At 47.6% G+C, this 19,558-nt stretch overlaps 2 protein-coding genes and 3 pseudogenes across 2 annotated transcripts in view; 3 read left to right on the forward strand and 2 right to left on the reverse strand.

Annotated features, from left to right (window-relative positions):
• The window catches only part of LOC149749826 (UDP-N-acetylglucosamine--peptide N-acetylglucosaminyltransferase 110 kDa subunit-like), a 44,005-nt gene extending 43,385 nt beyond the window's left edge, over window positions 1-620 (forward strand). The window contains exon 7 of the mRNA XM_089908597.1: window positions 538-620. Coding sequence (XP_089764723.1) covers window positions 538-620 — 83 coding nt within the window. The remainder of the gene's footprint in view (window positions 1-537) is intronic.
• Window positions 1-19,558, forward strand: part of LOC149749827 (UDP-N-acetylglucosamine--peptide N-acetylglucosaminyltransferase 110 kDa subunit pseudogene) — a 175,927-nt pseudogene that overhangs the window by 36,301 nt on the left and 120,068 nt on the right.
• On the forward strand, window positions 73-18,225 carry LOC149749828 (2'-5'-oligoadenylate synthase-like protein 2). Its single transcript, XM_089908532.1, has 2 exons — window positions 73-2,810; window positions 17,032-18,225. The coding sequence occupies exons 1-2, from the start codon at window positions 2,716-2,718 to the stop codon at window positions 17,225-17,227; spliced, it is 291 nt and encodes a 96-aa protein (XP_089764658.1). The 5' UTR covers window positions 73-2,715; the 3' UTR covers window positions 17,228-18,225.
• On the reverse strand, window positions 6,966-7,071 carry LOC149749829 (U2 spliceosomal RNA; annotated as a pseudogene).
• LOC149749830 (putative POM121-like protein 1) lies at window positions 7,536-8,496 on the reverse strand (annotated as a pseudogene).

Genomic DNA, 19,558 nt, shown 5'->3' on the forward strand with positions numbered 1-19,558 from the left:
AAATGAGACACGAGGCCAAGGAAGGAGGGCCACCTCTCTGCTCCGCCTCCGCTCCTGAGTCAGGTAGTGAGTGCCGGTTACTTCCTGTCGGAGCTGTACATATTTAGCATAATTTTAGATATATGTCTTCCTTTTAACAGTGAAAGGCTGTTACATCAAACAAAATTGATCTCCTCTTTATTTTTTTAAACATTTCTATGTAAAATAACACACAAGTATAGAAAGCACCCTCCGCAAAGGGAGGGCTCAGTGAATTACAATGGGCGCTGCACTCTGGGGAGCAGTAGTTCTTCCCTCTGTAAAAGCCCAGATGCTTCAGAGAAGCTCCTCTCAGCTTCCTTACTCTGGCCCCACCTCCACAGCGGAAATCCCAAAGGGACTGGATTCTCCCAGCCCTCCAGCACCCTCCACTACTTTCTCATTGTGCTGCCACACTCATTTTGAGTTATTTGTGTGTAAATCACTGCACTTGGAATATACATGGAGTAACTGACTTCATTCTTATAACCGAATAAGTTAGCACTTATTCTTCGACAGGGGGCGGCCAGAGTGCTGGGGACGTCCTGTATATTGAACTGGGTGTTGGTAACAGATGTGTTTATATTTACAAGAAACCATAAAGCTCTATGCTTAAGATCTGTGCCCTGTACAATACACCAAGTAAACTTCAATTAGAAAGAGATGCCAAAAAAATTTCCCCACAAAACAAACTTCAGGGCCAGGTGGCTTCCTCTGATTTCTACCAAACATTTAAGACAGAAACGATGCCCGTCTCCTACACACTCTTCCAGAGAACAGATACAGAGGGAACACACCCACACTGCTTTCATCGGACCAGGAGAATACTGATGTCATACCAGCAGTAGATATTACAGGACAGGAGAAATTCCAGGCTAAACACTTCTGAATGTCGATGTCAAAATCCAAAAGCAAATATTAGCAGTCTAAACCTAGAGGTTTTCAGAAAGGAAGGAAACTGGGATTTCGTGGCGGTATTTCCAGTGGTTGATGTGGACAGGATCACTGGGTGTTTGGGCGCTGCCTGGGAACGTGGAGAGAAGGGACAATGCCATCGGGTTAGTGGAATGAACATTTGGTGACAGAGATTAGGAGGGCCTGGGTCATCCTCAGAGACAGTCCTGGGATGGGGTCTCTAGGCTGTGGCTATGGAGGGGTCCCTCTAGAAGGGCATGGGCCTCTCTCCTGTGCCACTGCAGGGTCTAGGGATGGATGAGGAGTTTGTAGGGGCTGGATTTTGATGAGGAAGGATGAGCAGGGAAGGTGCGCCCTCAGAGCCAGTGCGGCCACGGCCCCTCCCCAGCCAGGCCGTAGCCCAGGCTACTCAGACAGTTGCTCACATCAATAGGCGACAGTGGGGCACGCCAGCTTCACCCACTAAACCACCAAGCACAGCCCAGCAGGCCACTGTCCTGATTAATCAGCACTAACTGTGCATCCAGGGCTGGTTGTTGAAGACCAAGCTAATTTGTTAGAGACGTGCCATGTGGGCAACTGGCTTGGAGAGACCAGGGCTCTGAGCCACGTGGAGACAAGCCGACCACTGGTCAGACCACCAGGAGGCTCACCCAGTGTGTGAGGACGCTGAGGGAGGAGGGACGTAGATGGGACCCCCTGATCCTTCAAGGGACCTTCTTTCAGGGATATTTAAGAGCTGTGGGGTCAGGGATCAACATGTAAGGGAGGCAGTGGGTCAGGCTTGGGCCCTCCTGTTGGCTCAGACCCTTCCTGTCCTTGGAGCAACCATGGGGCAGGCAGGAGGCTTGGGGGGATGGAGGGAGGGGAGCCCTGGGCTCAGGAGTCCAGAGCACCATCTAGAGGATTCAGGGGTTCAGGGATTTCTGTCCCAGGGAACCAACTACATTCCTGTCCCACATCCATCTGTCATCAGCTTTGCGACTCCGGGAAAGTCACTTAAAATCTCAACATTTTAGTGCCATGTACCATAAAATATGGTTCACAGCACCTGCCATGAGTTCCCCACGGGGCTGATGTGGGGATCACAGGAGATGATGACAGATATTCTTCACAAGCTCTAAAGCATCACACCCATAACCTTCCCCACTCCCCTGCCCTGTGGCATCCAGGTCCCCTCTCTGGAGGCAGCACTACCACATTTCTTGCTTATTCTTCCAGACATTTAATATTTGAACACTTAGGTAGCACTTATGAAGTAAGCATCATTTTTCATCAGGGTCTACCTGATTTGCTGTATTAAGCTTCATCATGTAATACTAATAAGTGGACCCTATTAACATTTCCACTATCACAGAACAAGGAACTGAGGACAGAGGGTCTGCATAACCTTCCCAGGTTCATGTGGCTTCTGGTATGGTTTGAATCCAGACCATCAGGCACCAGCTCCCACTCTGTCAGTCACTGTGCTGTGCTCCCTTTCTATATTATCTCACTAAATAAAGTCATGTCCCGTGCAGTCAGCCTGCTGGCTATTTTAAGTGCACACCACATTGCAACACCCTCTTCTCAGCCCAGCTTCGATTCACGTGACTCCCCTAGACTCCCCTAGGAGGCTGGTGAACAAAGAGAACAGACGTGTGACCTGGGAATGAATTGACACCTCTGCATGGTCTTCTCCCAGCAACATATCAATAGTTCTCTCAGTTTTTGTTGTGTTTTCCAGGATCATGACTCGGGTACCAAGAAGAAAAGGAAGATTATAAAGGAATCAAACACAGGATGCACAAGAATATCATCTGTGATCAAGATAATCTGCTGGCCATCCGCAGCGGTGGTTCAGGCACATCAGAATCAGCATCTGGCCAAACAACAGGGTAGGGACCCAAATAGCACCCCCACTGACCACTCCATTGAAGGTACTGTGGAACTAATACCAGCAAGTAGATTCAGGAGCAATGGCTGTAGTTTGTACAGCAGAGCCTGGATCTGGCTGAGGGAGGATTGGGCAGGGAAGGTGCCCACTCAGAGCCCGTGCAGCCACTGCCCGCTCTTAGCCAGGCCTTAGTCCAAGCTGCTCAGACGATTGGTCAGTTTCTAGTCAGTGAGACCCTGGGGGCCTGTAACCTTCATGTGTTAAGCCACCAAAACACGAGCCCAGTAGACCCTGTTCCCAGCTAATGAATATTAACTGCTCATCATCCGGGTTTGATCAGTTGAAGATGATGCTAATTCTCTGTGCAACTGTCATGTGGGCAGTTGGTTTGGAATGTCCTGGGTTTTGAGTCAGTTAGGGAGTCAAGTAGACTACTGGTCATTCAGGGTGGTCACCTGACCACCAGGAAGTCTCACTGCAAATCAGCTGCTACAATCAAGTGCTGAGGGGGAAGGGAGGGGAGATGCACACATATTTGGATACCCTGGTCCATCAGGGGGTCTGCATTTGGGGGAAAGACACTGTATTTGGGGTCAGGGATTGAAACGTAGAGCCAGGAGGTGGGTCCAGGTTTGAGCCATTCTCTTGGGCCAGGCACCTCCTCCGAGTACCAGCTGTCTCCCTGCAGCATTCTTGGGGCAGGAGGATGTGGGAAAGGGAGTGAGGAGAGCTCTTGGTTTGTGTATCCAGGGTATGATCTCATGTCCATGTGTTCCGGAATCTCTGTCCCTCCCCTGCCTCAGACCCATCACTCATCAGTGTTGTGACGCTAGACAAGTTACTCAATCTGCCTAAATTTCAGTGCCCTGAACCATAAAATATGGGTCACAGCCCCTACTCTGCCCACCCCACAGTGCATCACAAGAAATAATATTCTTTCCATGAGCTCTAAAACTTCTTACTCGTGTCATCAATGTGAAAAAGTAGGCTCTATCCTCCTATTTGTAGCCTCCTAGGTGCCCTTTCTGGAGACAACCTACTTATTCTTCCAGGCATTTAATACTTGAACATTTATGTAGGTAGCACTTATGAAGTACCCATCATTTTTCTTCAGGCTTTGTATTTACTAATTTTTAGCCTCAGAACATAATACGAATAAGCAGGTCCTACTAATATTTCCATATCCCTGGCCAGGGAACTGAGAAACAGAAGAGCTAAGTAACTAACCTTCCCAGGTACACATGGCGTTCGAATAGGATTTGATTTCAGGCCATCAGGCACCAGCACCCATACTCTCCCTCATTGTGTTGTGCTGACTTTGTACTTGTCTCATGTAAATAAAGTTATTTTCCCCATGTGATCAGCCTGTTGGGTATTTTAAGTGCACGCTAAAATGCAAGGTCCATCTTCATAAGCCCTACTTTGATTCAGGGGACTCCCCGGGCAGCTAGTAATAAGGAGATCTGAAGTTTCACCTGTGAATAAGACTTTTGCCAGGAAGATGTCAACACCTCTCACTATTGTGAATGTATTTCCTAGGAGCTTGTTTCAGGAATATGAAGAGAAAAAGACAAGGATTCAAACCAAGGATACCATATGGGGATTGATCCTCCGTGAAGAAAATATACTGGCTGGCCCTCACCGTCATTCAACAGCTCAAAATGAACATCTAGTCCCAAAGGGTTGAGCCTCAAATATCATCCCATACAAGCCACTCCATTGAAGTCACTGTGAGAATTCCATCCTGAAACTGATCAAGAGTAATGACTATAAAAAGGTTGTCATATTATCTTTTGATTGAGATATAATTCACATTTTTTTTAACTGTGTGATTCAGCTGCTTTTAGTGTACTCAGGTTTTGCAATCAACATCTCTAATTCCAGTACATTTTCATCATCCCCAAGAGAAACCTCATACCTAGTATCAGTCATTCTCATTCTGTCCACCCCTTTCACCCCAGCCCTGGGTCTTTCTGTCTCTATTGATTTTCCTATGCTGGACCTTTCATATGAATAGAACCACACAATGTGCGGACTTCTGTGTCTGACTTTTGCAGTAAGCAAAATGTATTCAAGGTGCATCCAGGTTGTAGCATGTATCTGTCCTTCACCCTTTTAATGGCTGAATAATATTCATTGTATGGATATAACACATTTTATTTTTCCATTCCTCAGTTGGCGAATAGTTGGGTTGTTTCCACTCTTTGGCCATTATGAATAATGATACGACAATATAACACTCATGTACAAGTTTTTGTGTGAACGTATGTTTTTTATTTCTCCTGGACATATACCTGGGAGTGGAGTTCCTGGGCCATATTGTATCTCTGTGTTGAACTTTTTGAGGAACGGCCAAACTATTTTCTTTTTCGTATTTGCACCAGCAATGATTGAAAGTGCCAATTTCCCCACATCATTGCCAACGCTTGTTTTTTAAAAAATTATATGGCACAATAGTGGGTATGAAGTGGTGTCTCACTGTGGTTTCAGTTTGCATAATTTTGACTTATAATTTTGCACATGTTTTCATGTGCTTATTGGCAATTTGTGTCTTCTTTGGAGCAGTATCTGTGCAGATTCTTTTTCTCGTTTTTAAAATTTGGTTATTTGACATTTTATTGTTGAGTTGCCAGTGTTCTTTACATATTCTGAATACTAGGCTTTATCAGATATATGACTTGCAAACATTTTCCTTCATTCTGAAGGTTGTATTATGTCTGTCTTGATGGTGTTCTTTGAAACACAAAGGATTTTAATTTTGATAAAGTCCAATTTCTTTTTCCTTTTGTTGTCTGTGCCTTTGCTATCATATTTAAGAGTTCATTGCCAAATCCAAGACTATGAAGATTTATCCCTTTTTTTCTTCAGAAATTTGTATAGTTTAGCTCTTATATTTAACTCTCTGATCCATTTTAAATTCAAAGTCTATTTTGTCTGATATTGGTATAGACACTCCTGCTCTCTTGGTTACTATTTGAGTTTTCTCGCTGAGTTTGGAATTCCCTTTTCTATCCTTTAACTTTCAACCTGCTTGAGTCTTTTGATCTCAAGTAAGTCTCTTGTAGACAGCATATAGTTGGATCATATGTTTTTACCTATTCCGCCAATCTCTGTATTTTGATTGGAGAGTTTAATGCATTTACATTTAAAGTAATTGCTGACAAAAAAAAGACTTATTTCTGCTATTGTGCTGTTTCTTTTCCATCTGCCCAAAGCTTTTTTGCCCCTCATTTCCTGCATTCCTCTCTTTCGTTGTGTGTGTTTAGCTGATTTCTTACAATACAATATTTAAATTACTTTCTCACTTCCTTTTGGGAATATTCTATAGCTCTTTTCTTTGTGTTTACCATGGGGATTACCTTTAACATCCTAAAATTAAAACACTCTAATTTGAACTTATACCAGGTTAAACTCAACAACATCCAAGTTCTTGAAGCTAAAAGAGCATCCTACTATCTCAATGCAAAAGACCTTCTCCAAGACACACTGCAGTTTCTGCCTGGCTGGGACATTGCCCCAGAGTGGGGTTAAGTTGAAGGAGTCGAAGGAGGCATACATTTCCATCCTCTGGATCACTGCTCACCAAAAAATACATAATGCCAGGCACATATGTAGTTTTGAATTTTCTAATGAAGACACCAGGAAAATAAAAATGGTGGAGTCAATGTAAATAATAGATTTTTAATTCAGTATCTGCAAAGTGTTCGAATGTTTACATGTGGCACGAGAACTGTGGTCATATTACGAGGGCTTGAGAGCCGCATGGAGCAAGATAGAAGACAAACAGCATGCACTTGAAACTCTAAGAAGTGAACGCTAACAGGCAGATGGGGCCTGGAAGTCCAAAGTTGAATAACAGCCCGTAACAGGGTGATTATGGTGGGTTTTTTTCCTGCCTCTGTCTCCCAGCTTACGCAAGGCACGCAAAGTCCAGCAACAGCTGAAAGTTAAAACCATGGGATCAACCTTTTATTTCTAGCCAGACAGGTGAGAAAGTGGGGGGCTTGGATGTTGAGGAGTGAGGGGGTCATCCCCATTGGTCTTTTTCTCCCCAGTTACCACATCTCCCCTGCAACCTCAGTGATGGCAGAGGCCTTCACTGAGAAATGGCCTGTGTCTCTGGACAAAGGAACAGGTTAAGAGACTCCTATTGTTTGAAGAGTGTGGGGGCATGCCCGTTATTTTCCTTTCTTTTCTCTTGCTATTTAAATTGACAAGAACAGATACTACACTTGATCTTAGCCAAAAGCCTGAGATGAAATAGACAAAATAAACTTTAAGCTAAAATTACTGTCAAGTATAAATTTTACTAATATAGTAATCCCAAAGGACCAAAGAGCAGGGCAGTGGCTTTATTGAGAACCCAGGATTTCCGAGTGTCCACCGTGCTCAGTCACTTTTAAATCATCAGCACAGCCCTATAATTCAGAGATTTAGGTGAAGTGACTTGCCCACGGTCACACAGCTAAGTGAGAGTCTTCTGGGACCAAGAGTAACTTTTGCAAAGGCGTCTCTTGCTATACTTAATCACTGCCACCATCTGACACTCACATTCTTTCTTTTTATACTATTCTGTTTCCTTGGGTCAAAGAATCCGACGCCTGAATTAAGGTTAAATAGGAGTTAGTGGCAGATCAAAAGCCAAAATCGCTTCAAGATATTCTTTTCATTCCCCCAAGTAATGCCTTTAGTCACAAAAATATAGAGCAACATAGACAATTACAAGTCAAGTGACCTTAGTGTTCACAGGCAAGCACTAATACATTTTAATGTACCATGATCATATTAAAATAGAAATAACTATGAAACATTTTCTGCGGAGAAGCAGCCCCTGCGGCAGGCAGCAGAAAGGGACAGGAAGGCTGCATGGCGCCCAGGCCCCCAATGGCCTAGGTCTCACCCTGCAGCGCACTGTTGATGTGCCGGAACGCTGCTTCCTTCTCGGAGTCTAGGTCTTCAGTGGCGACAGGGAAGCCCAGCTCAGGGCCTGGGGGCAGCCTCAGAGGCTCCCCTCGCCGGTGCGGCAGCAGAGGAATCCTGCGTTTTCGGGGCCTGGGACTGTCAGATGTGCGGGAGCCCTTCCTCCAGGGCCCTTTCTGCCCTCTTGCTGCCTCTGCATCTTTGTCAGGCTGGCTTTTCCTCCGGGAAACCACCGGAGCTGCAGAGGGCGACGGAGGGCCCTCCTCGCTCCCTTTCTTTGCAGACTTCTGGGGCAGCCCTTGCGGTATGGCGGGACCCCTCCTTCTCTTCACTGGCGGGAAACCTCGGGTGGAGCTATATGAGCTCGTGATGGCGTTTCTTTGGGGGCAGGAGCTCATACAAGTGGTCTACAGTTTCCTGGTGGATCTGTCTTCTGCCCACTTGGCGTGGAGGTCTCTCTGCAGAGGTCCAGGCCTGGGCACGAAGAAAGAGCCCCCCAGGGGCCTAAATGCAGATCGTGCGCCCCCGGTGTCATCGGGGCCGCTTCTCTGGTCTTCGTTCCTCCCTGTGACTGTGGGGACTTCCTCCTGCTTGGCCATCCCTTGCCCGCTCTCTCCCAGGGCCCTCAACACCGTCTTCTCGGTGCTGTAGTTCGGGACACAGCTGGGTGTCGTGGCCGGCACTGGCTGCCCCCGCGCCACACTGACAGTGACTGTGTCCACTGCGGACACTGAGCTGCGGGACATTGTGGAGGTGCGAGCACCCATCACTGCCTTCTTCCGATGGCCTCGCCTGCAGATGGAGATAAGGACCCCCAGAAAGGAGCGCAGGGTCTGCGGGATGGTAGAATGTGGCCTCAGAGACTCTGTGGCAAAGCGCAGATGCAGAGTCACTGGACACTTGTGGGCTGGCCTGCGAGTGGGTAGCCGGCCATAGACAGCTGGGTGACCCGGGCCGGCCACGGTAAGTTGGTGGGCGTGGGGAGCGGGCCGGGGGCAGATGAACCCTCCTGGCAGGTGCTGATCCCCCAGTGCCCGGGGCGGGGGTGAGGGGCATGGCCTACCTAAGTAACTGCCCCTAGAGAACTTGGGTGAGGTCGGTCCTTGGATAGAGAGCTGGGCTCCGAGCACTCTCCTTCAGCTGCCAACTCGGCCAAAATCGGAGTGCGCTCTCTTTGGCCTGTTGCTGGGATGCAGCTCTGGAACCTGTGAGCGAACAATGGGCGTGCGTTGGCGGGGCGCAAAAGTTTAGGGAGGGGTGGCGCATGCGCAGAGTACACGTCAGGCCCTGGGGCGCACAGGTGAGGATGCGCGCCCCTGGACCGTCTAGCGCTTCTGAATCTCCCCGGGGGTCTGAGGGCTGGAGGTGTTTGCCTTGAGGGTGATGAGCTTCTTGGCAGGGCAGCTGCCCCTTCTCCCCCGGCCGGCTCTAACTGTACAGGATGGGTCCCCGGCCACCAGAGCAGGAAAGCTGGAGAGCAGGGTACCTGGCTCAGCAGCCGCCGCCCGAGGTGGCAGATTTGGCGTCAGCGCCTGTGCGTCCACCTGCCCTCCCACCTGGTAACATTGGAGGAGAGAGCCACTAAGAACAGAAGTGCAAAAAAAAGAAAAAAAACGCAGAAGTGCCCAAGCCAACCGGATCCTGCTGGGGTGACAACTGAAGGGGCAGGCAGGGCGGGCTGGGAGGGACATATATACCAGGTCCAAACCCAGAAAGATCTGAAATGCACGAGTCAGAATGAAAGTCCAGAATCATCCTTGGGCTTTGGGCTGAGCTGGAAGTATAGCCAAACTCTTCAAGGTCTCCAGCTCCACCTGCAGTTTCTGCCTGGCTGGGACATTGCCCCAGAGTGGGGTTAAGTTGAAGGAGTCGAAGGAGGCATACATTTCCATCCTCTGGATCACTGCTCACCAAAAAATACATAATGCCAGGCACATATGTAATTTTGAATTTTCTAATGAACACACCAGGAAAATAAAAATGGTGGAGTCAATGTAAATAATAGATTTTTAATTCAGTATCTGCAAAGTGTTCGAATGTTTACATGTGGCACGAGAACTGTGGTCATATTACGAGGGCTTGAGAGCCGTATGGAGCAAGATAGAGGACAAACAGCATGCACTTGAAACTCTAAGAAGTGAACGCTAACAGGCAGATGGGGCCTGGAAGTCCAAAGTTGAATAACAGCCCGTAACAGGGTGATTATGGTGGGTTTTTTTCCTGCCTCTGTCTCCCAGCTTACGCAAGGCACGCAAAGTCCAGCAACAGCTGAAAGTTAAAACCATGGGATCAACCTTTTATTTCTAGCCAGACAAGTGAGAAAGTGGGGGGCTTGGATGTTGAGGAGTGAGGGGGGTCATCCCCATTGGTCTTTTTCTCCCCAGTTACCACATCTCCCCTGCAACCTCAGTGATGGCAGAGGCCTTCACTGAGAAATGGCCTGTGTCTCTGGACAAAGGAACAGGTTAAGAGGCTCCTATTGTCTGAAGAGTGTGGGGGCATGCCATTATTTTCCTTTCTTTTCTCTTGCTATTTCACCTGAAAGGTCAACCTGGTCATAGGGAACTGCATGACAGCATGGCGGCTTAAACACTTTAAGGAACATGTAGGAGGGGCCCCTGAAGCCTGAGAATGTGGGTAGAATTCCAAAGAGGAGAGAGCTATAGGAGGAGATTATTTAGGTCTGTGTACGAGCCCACATAAGTCCTGGGATCCCCCTGAGCCTCATGCACAGACAGAGCCAACGAGGCAGAATAGAGGCTTGCGGAAGTGAACTACAGTATAAACTGCCACTCAATTCCGAGATTAACCCCTGAGTGGTACGTGCACCATGTGGACACAAACAGCACAGCAGTGTCCTGAAAACTGCACCAAGACTGGAACAACTCAGAAGACAAGGCACAATACCTGTTTGACCATAGGTTCATGAATTGCTTAATAAAAACCACAGAAAAAGGAAAAGTATCAATCTCCTGAGGATTTTAATAGGAACCAGAGTCTCGAAACATAATAGGCAAACTTTCCAGGATACCACCCAAAATCACACAACGGAGCATACAAAGAACTAGGAAAATGTGACAAATTCTCAAGAGAAAAATGCAATCAACAGACCCAGCCCTGAAATAACCCACATGGAGGAATTAGCAGACAAAGCATCCATTACAACCATGCTCCATGAGTTAAAGGTAAATCCTCTTGAAATTAATGGAAAGAAGTTCTTCACTGAGAAGTACAAACTATGAAAAAGAAGCAAATGGAAAGTTTAGAACTTAACATGCAATATCCAAAAGCAAACATTCACTGGATGGGCTGAATAACAGAACAGAGAAAACAGAGGAAAGATTCAGAAAACTTATGGATCAATAGAAATGGCACAATCTGAAAAACAAAGAGGATACATGACTGAACAAAAATTAAGTCTCAGAGACATGTGAAACAATATTGCAAGTTCTACCTTTTGTGCCGTTGGAGGGTCTGAAGGAAAGGTGCAGAAGAAAATATATGAGGAAAAGAATAGTTGAAAACGTCACTGATTTCGAGACACAGACCTAAGCTCAGAAAGCCTCACCCTGACACACAATCTGATAAAAAAGCCAAGGTGAAGAATAATCTTGAAAGCAGTCAAGGAAACCGACCTGTTATACATCACAGAATGTCAACTTGAAGGACTGTGATTTCTCATCAGAAAACAGAGACCAGAAAAGAATGGAATAACATCTTTAAAGTATTAAAGGAAAAGACCAAACCAGGATATGATATCCTTAAAGCAAGGATATCCTTAAAGACTGAAAGCCAAACAAAAGCCAAAATGAAGTCTGATGGAGATGAGAGAAAACTAAGAGAATTCATCACCAGACAATTTGCTATAAAAACATTACATGAAAGGAACTTCTTCAGGCTGAAGTGAAATGACACAAGAAAGAAGTAAGCTTGCAACTTCAGGAACAAAGGAAGGGCAACAAAAATGGCAAGTATCTGGAAAAATTATCCTCTTACATTATTTTATATATGTATGACTTTTTTTTTTTTTTTGGCCACGCCTGCGTGGCCTGCGGGATCTTAGTTCCCCTACCAGGGACTGAAGCCGGGGCCCCAGCAGTGAAAGTGTTGAGTCCTAACCACTGGACCGCCAGGGAGTTCCCTGTATATGTATGAAAAAAGGATACCACAGTCTCAGAGGGTGGCGTTGAAGTCATATAAAGGTGACACATATGACAGCTATAACAAAGAGTGGAAGGTAAAAGAATCTATATGGATGTAAGCCTTCTGAATTTTATTTAATTGGTAAAATATTAACTCTAGACTGTGAAACAATACGTATACATAGTGTTATTCCAAGAACAATTAAAAAATGACAAACTCAAGAAAATTGGATAACCTCAATAGTCCTATATTTAGGAATTGTGGACAAGATAGCTAAAACATTCACATTTGTGTTTTGTGAAAAGTTTTTCTCTTGGTTAACTGCCTAGGAGTGGGTTTTTGGGTCATATGGTAAGTATGGCCCTCTCAGCCAGCCCTGGCCACCACTTCAGGTGTCACCCAAGCAGGATCTGGATGGTGTGGGCACTTCCGTTCTTAGCGGCTCTCCCCTCCAGTGGCGCCAGGGGAACGCAGAGGCGCTGCTGCCAAAGCTGCCGCCTCTTGTGGGAGCTGCACAGCCAGCAACCTTGCTCCACGTTGCTGGGCGGGGATCCCGTCCAGTACAGTTAGTTACCCCGACAGCACTGGGGCGCGGCCAGGGGAGAAGGGCCAGCTGTCCTGCCAAGAAGCTCATCACCCTCAAGGCAAACACCTCCAGCCCTCAGACCCCTGGGGAGATTCAGAAGCGCTAGACGGTCCAGGGGCGCGCATCCTCACCTGTGCGCCCCAGGGCCTGACGTGTACTCTGCGCATGCGCCACCCCTCCCTAAATTGTTGCGCCCCACCAACGCACGCCCATTGTTCGCTCACAGGTTTCAGAGTATAAAAAGGCAACAGGCCAAAGAGAGCGCACTCCACTTTTGGCCGAGTTGGCAGCTGAAGGAGAGTGCTCAGAGCCCAGCTCTGTATCCACGGACCGACCTCACCTAAGTTCTCTAGGAGCAGTTACTTAGGTAAGCCCTGCCCCTCACCCCCGCCCCGGGCACTGGGGGACCAGCACCTGCCAGGAGGGCTCGGCTGCCCCCAGCCCGCTCCCCGCGCCCACCGACTTCCCGTGGCCGGCCCGGGCCACCCAGCTGTCTATGGCCGGCTATCCACTCGCAGGCCAGCCCACAAGTGTCCAGTGACTCTGCATCTGCGCTTTGCCACAGAGTCTCTGAGACCCCATTCTACCATCCCGCAGACGCTGCACTCCTTATGGGGATCCTTATCTCCATCTTCAGGCGAGGCCATCGGAAGAAGGCAGTGATGGGTGCTCGCACCTCCACGACGTCCCGCAGCTCAGTGTCCGCAGTGGACACAGTCACTGCCAGTGTGGCGCAGGGGCAGCCAGTGCCGGCCACGACACCCAGCTGTGTCCCGAACTACAGCACCGAGAAGACGGTGTTGAGGGCCCTGGGAGAGAGGGGGCAAGGGATGGCCAAGCAGGAGGAAGTCCCCACAGTCACAGTGAGGAACGATGACCAGAGAAGCGGCCCCAATGACACCGGGGACGCACGATCTGCATTTAGGCCCCTGGGGGGCTCTTTCTTCGTGCCCAGGTCTGGACCTCTGCAGAGAGACCTCCACGCCAAGTGGGCAGAGGACAGATCCGCCAGGAAACAGCAGACCTCTTGTATGAGCTCCTGCCCCCAAAGAAACGCCATCACGAGCTCATATAGCTCCACCCGAGGTTTCCTGCCAGTGGAAAGAAGGAGGGGTCCCGCTATACCGCAAGGGCTGCCCCAGAAGTCTACAAAGACAGGGGGCGAGGAGGGCCCTCCATCGCCCTCTGCAGCTCCGGTGGTTTCCCGGAGGAAAAGCCAGCCTGACAAAAATGCAGAGACAGCAAGAGGGCAGAAAGGACCCTGGAGGAAGGGCTCCCGCACATCTGACAGTCCCAGGCCCCGAAAACGCAGGATTCCTCTGCTGCCGCACCGGCGAGGGGAGCCTCTGAGGCTGCCCCCAGCCCCTGAGCCGGGTTTCCGGGTCACCGCTGAAGACCTAGACTCAGAGAAGCAAGCAGCCTTCAGGCGCATCAACAGTGCGCTGCGGGGTGAGACCTATGCCATCGGGGACCTGGGCATTTCTCCCCAGCATAGGAAACCCATGTGTGTGGACTCTCCTGTCTTCACCCCACAGAACCTCCCTCCCGTCACCAGCCCTACTGCCCCCTCCCCAAGCCTGCCCGTTACGTGTACTGTCAGTTCCAGACCCTCACCCGGCACATCTGCGCGCCTGGCACCCCAGGCCGCTTCTGACCCTGAGGTCACCCCCATGGACACCACTCCACCCTCCCATCCTCTCCTCTTGGGGTCCGCCCCTGGCTCCAGTGGGAGCCTCTTCTCCTCGACCCAGGCCCGGCAGACGCCCCCCAGTGACAGCACATCCTCAGTCACAGTCACCAGCAGCTTGCTTGCACTCAGGTCCCGCACCCAAACTCTGAGATTTCCTCTGCAGCCTGGAGCCACTACCCAGCCCATCTCTGGGGCCCCTGATTGGCAGCAGCGAGGAACCACCGCCTGTGGCAGCTCTCCCCAGCATAGGAAGCGGAAAGCTCCAGGCTTTGCCTCTGCTCCAGGCCCCGCAGCTTCGGACGGCCCCACACAAGCATCTTCTGGGTGTTCATCATTTACAAATTCCACCGTGGGCACCCATGCCAGCACACAGCTGGGTTTTGGGAGCAGAGCGGCTGCCCGAGATCTGAGCTGCATGTTTGCAGCTCTCAGTGTTACGGGAGGGCCCATCTTAGGTCACATCCCCGTGGGCGCACCCAGGCAGGGCCCCCCTACTTCCAGCGGAGGGCGCAACCCATGCCCAGCCAAGACTGACTTTAGGGGTGTGTCGGTTCCGGCCTCTACTACTATCAGCCCCAGCTCCGCAGTGGGCACAGCAAGGTGCAGCCTTGCTCTTAGGGCCCCCTCATCACCTGCCAAGCGCTTGGCTGGACAACAAACCGCTGGGCCATCGACCAAGTCATTCTCCTCCGGGTCACGATTCATTACCTTGGGGTTTAAGAGGAGGAAGTTGGCCTGAGCCAATAATTTTGTGGCGAGGCCCTCAGTGTCCACCTCCTCCCAGGCTGGACCTCGTGTGGACCCTGTTTCGATGTGAAACTTATAATAAAGCTTTGTTCTTGTTCTTTTGCATAATCCTCACGTGTCTGTGATCTGTAGATCAAGTGGGAAAAGCACTGGCTTGTATGAGTGGTAACATGGAAAGCCAGACCTGTTTACAGTTTCCTGTGACCCTGCTCATGGGTTGTGAAGAGTAGCACAACAAGATGGCTACAAGGGCCCTATATTAAAAGTGTGTTTTGAGTTTAAACGATGCAGCCCGGAAGAAAATGGGCCCAGAGGGAGGGGTAAACAGGGAGGGTCATCCTTGTCTGTTGTAATTGCTGCTTCCCACCCACCTCTCTGGCCTGGAGGGGGCTGGGTCATCCCGAGCACACACCAGCCGCCCATACTCTACATGTTTAGTATTTTCTAATGTAGCAGTTTCTTTGACTTTTTTTGTTTTGCTTTAATAAGTCTTAGGCAAATCATTTACATGCACATCTCAGTCAGAGAGTATATGTCCATACAACCTAAAGCAATCTACAGATCCAGTGCAATCCCTATCAAAATTCCAATGACATTTTTTATATAAATAGGAAGAACAATCCTAAAATTGGTATGGAACTGCAATAGACTTCAAAAGCCACAGCAATCCTGAGAAAGAAGAACAAAGCTGGAGGCAACACTTTTCCTGATTTCAAATTATACTACAAAGCTAGAGTAATCAAAATAGTATGGTGCTGGCATGAAAACAGACACATACACCAATGCAACAGAATCAAGAGCCGAGAAATAAATCCACACACATACAGGCAACTAATTGACAGGGATCCAAGAATACTCAACAGGGAAAAGATAGTCTCTTCAGTAAATGGTGTTGGGAAAACTGGATACCCACATGCAAAACAAAGAAAGTGGACCCCTATCTTACACCATTTGTAAAAATTAACTTGAAATGGATTAAAGACTTAAATGTAAGACCTGAAACTGTAAAACTCCTAGAAGAGAACATAAAGAGAAAGCTCTTTAACATTGGTCTTGGTGATGATTTTTTGGGTATGACAACAAAACCACAAGCAACAAAAACAAAAAGCAACCAATGGGACTACATCAAACTAAAAAGCTCCTGCAGAGCAAAAGAAACCATCAACAAAATGAAAAGGCAACCTAGGAATGGGAAAAAATATTTGCAAACCACATGTATGATAAGAGGTTAATATCCAAAATCTATAAGGAATTCAAACAACTCCATAGCAAAAAACAAACAAACAAACAAACCAAAACAAATGACCTGATTCTAAAATTGGCAAAGCAGGGGACTTCCCTGGTGGTCCCAGTGGTTAAGACTCCACACTTCCACTGCAGGGGGCATGGGTTTGATCCCTGGTCAGGGAATTAAGGCCCGCATGTCATGCAGTGTGTGTAAAAAAATAAAATAAAATAGGCAAATCAAGACTAGGAAACAACTAAGTGTCCAACAGGTGAATGGATAAAGAAAATGTGACATATAGATATAGATAGATAGATAGATAGATAGATATAGATAGATAGATAGATAATGGAATTTTATTCAGCCACATGAAAAGAAGGAAATCTGCCATTTGTGACAACACAGATAGACCTTGAGGGCATTATGCTAAGTGCATTAAGTCAGAGGGCGAAACGTAAATACTGTATGAGATCACTTATATGTGGAATCTTTAAAAGCAAAGAAGAAACAACTCACAGATACATAGAATAGACTGGTTGCCAGAGGTGGGAGGTGGGTGAAATAGCTGAAGGTGGACCAAAGGTACAAACTTCAAGTTATAAGTTAAATAAGTCCTGGGGATGTCATGTATAATGTAGTGACTATAGCTAACAATATTGTTGTGTATTTGAAAGTTGCTAAGAGAGTAGATCTTAAAAGCTCTCATCACAAGAAAAAAATAATTTGTTACTGTGAGTGGTGATGTATGAAAAGCCATGGAAGAAGCTTAAATGCATATTGCTAGTTGAAAGAAACCAGTCTGAAAAGACTACACACTGGATGATTCCAACCATATGACATTCTGGGAAAGGCAAAACTATGAAAACAAGAGGACATGTGGCCCCAGTGGACACCACTGTCTCTCCTTTCAGGAGCCTCCAGGTGCTGGAGACCTTCCCCCCTGAGATCCAGGTCTTCATGAAGGACTCCAGTGGCCAGGGCAAGCCTTACACCATTGACCCTGATGACTCCATCCACGACTTGAAAGAGAAGATTGAAGAGGCTGGAGGACCTTACATGGAGGATCAGATAGTCAGGTTCCGGGGCCAGAAACTGTGGAATCAATAGCTTCTCAGACTGCACATCAAGGATTGTGACACCATCATGCTCGTTAAGAGAGGCCCCACATCCCCACGAGTGCCAAGATCAGGCTGTTCATTTTGTAGACTTCTATGGTCATGTCCCCCTAGCTCACCCCTTTCTACCCAGACCACTGTGCTCTTTCTGAAGCATAAATAGAAACAGAATCCTCCCCTGCTTAAAATTCTCCAATGGCTCCTATTACCTACAGAATCAAGTTGAAGTTCCTTTGCTTGGCATTCAGGGTTCTTGACCATTTAGCTCTTGCTGACCTCTCAGTCTCTCCTCGTCACTCTCAGAACATACCAGACGTGGCCAAACACTTGCAATTCCAGAACACTGAATGCTGGCTCACAACTCCATGACTTTGAGTCAACTTTCCTTCTCCCCCATGTTGTCACCTTTCAAAGCTCAAACCTCTAAGTTATTGATTCTCAAAAGTAAGGACCCCAGACCAGCAGAATCAACATCATCTGGAACCTCTTTGAAATAAAACTTCTCAGCAACTAGCCCAGAATTACCTGAGTTAGGTTCTCTGGTAGTGGGACTCAGCAATCTGTCTTAACAAGCCTTCCAAGTAATTCTGAGCAAATATGGAAGTTCCAGGGAGTTAACACCCCAGGGGGTAAGCCTTGGCGCATTGAAAGACAGGAACCAGTGAGTGCAGCGAGTGCATACTCCCCTCCTCCACCTCTCAGGTGGATAATTTTGAGGCACGTTCTGCATTGCTCCTTAGAGGGTCCCCAGTGGGATCAAAGCTCAGCTGCCCACAGTAGTGATCAATTTCATGATATTTCTTGGACTGTTTTTTCCTCCTTCTTAATCCCCCACACCTGTCCCTTGGGATCATTTCCCAAAACAAGTCTCATGCAACTCCTTGTCTCAGGCTCTGCATTTGGAGGAACACAAGCTAAGAGAAAACCCATCTTTATGTATCTTCCTCTTCCTAAAACCCAGCCCACACCCTTCCTAACTACTAGCTCTTCCCCCACTGCCATAGAAATGTGCCCAACTACGTGGCATTTCTACAAACCATAAAACCAATACACAATCGACTGCATGTTCCCTTTTTTTTTTTTTTTTTTTTTTTTGCGGTACGCGGACCTCTCACTGTTGTGGCCTCTCCTGTTGCAGAGCACAGGCTCCGGACGCGCAGTCTCAGCGGCCATGGCTCACGGGCCTAGCCGCTCAGCGGCGTGTAGGATCTTCCCAGACCGGGGCACGAACCCATGTCCCCTGCATCGGCAGGCGGACTCCTAAACACTGCGCCACCAGGGAAGCCCCATGTTCCCTTTTTAAATCGTTTTTTTTTTTCCTTATTTTGGCCACTCTGCAAGGCCTGCAGGTTCCTAAATACCAGACCAGGGATTGAACCCTGGTCCCTGGCAGTGAAAGCCCAGAGTCCCAACCGCTGGACTGCCAGGGAATTCCCCCTTTCGAAATCTTGAAAGCTGCTGAACTCCCAGATATCTCATGAAAATGAATAATGAAATGAATCAAAACTAATATGTAAAGTCTATTGAGCAAAGTGGTGGCTACCAGTGGGGAGAGGCAAAATAGGAGGACGGGATTAAGAGGTACAAACTACTGTGTATAAAATAGATAAGCTACAAGGACATATTGTACAGCACAGGGAATAGAGCCAATATATTATAATAACTTTAGTTTTTCAAAGGTTTATTATTTATTTAATTTATTTTTGGCTGCATTGGGTCTTAGTTGCGAGACGCAGGATCTTCACTGAGGCGTGCGGGATCTTTCATTGCAGGACGTGGGCTCTTCGTTGTGGTGTGGAGGTTTCTCTCTAGTTGTGGCCTGCATGCTTCAGGGCACATGGGCTCAGTAGTTGTGGCACGCGGGCTTAGTTGCCCTGCCGCCTGTAGGATCTTAGTTCCCCGACCAGGGATCAGACCTGTGTCCCCTGAATTGGAAGGCAGATTCTTTACCACTGGATCACCAGGGAAGTGCCTATAATAACTTCAAATGGAGTACAACCTGTAAAAATATTGAATAACTATGTTGTACACCTGAAACCGATATAGTGTTGTAAATCAATTATACTTCAAAAAAAGTTTTAAACTAAGATGTAAGGTCTGAATGTTTGAATAACTTTTGTTTGAATAACTTTTATATTGCCTTGAAGCTCATTATCTGTCATTATAAACATAGGACAAATGTTTGGAATCTCACTTTATTGTTGACTTTGGTTTGCGAAATTGCCACTGCTCTTTAAACAGTTATAATATAGGACTGTTTAAGGACCAGGCACTACCAAACTTTGAAAATATGGAGACTTTTAGAATTTATGTAATTAAAAAT

This window comes from Delphinapterus leucas, chromosome 3, assembly GCF_059928025.1.
Source record: "Delphinapterus leucas isolate spDelLeu-1000000601 "Yukka" chromosome 3, BTC_Dleu_Yukka2, whole genome shotgun sequence".
NCBI classification, from domain to species: domain Eukaryota; kingdom Metazoa; phylum Chordata; class Mammalia; order Artiodactyla; family Monodontidae; genus Delphinapterus; species Delphinapterus leucas.

Coding starts and splice junctions, on each gene's coding strand:
- LOC149749828 (XM_089908532.1), top strand. CDS start 2,716: ATGCACAAGAATATCATCTGTGATCAAGATAATCTGCTGGCCATCCGC. Junction 2,811..17,031: donor GCATCTGGCCAAACAACAGG/GTAGGGACCCAA, acceptor CTCTCCTTTCAG/GAGCCTCCAGGTGCTGGAGA.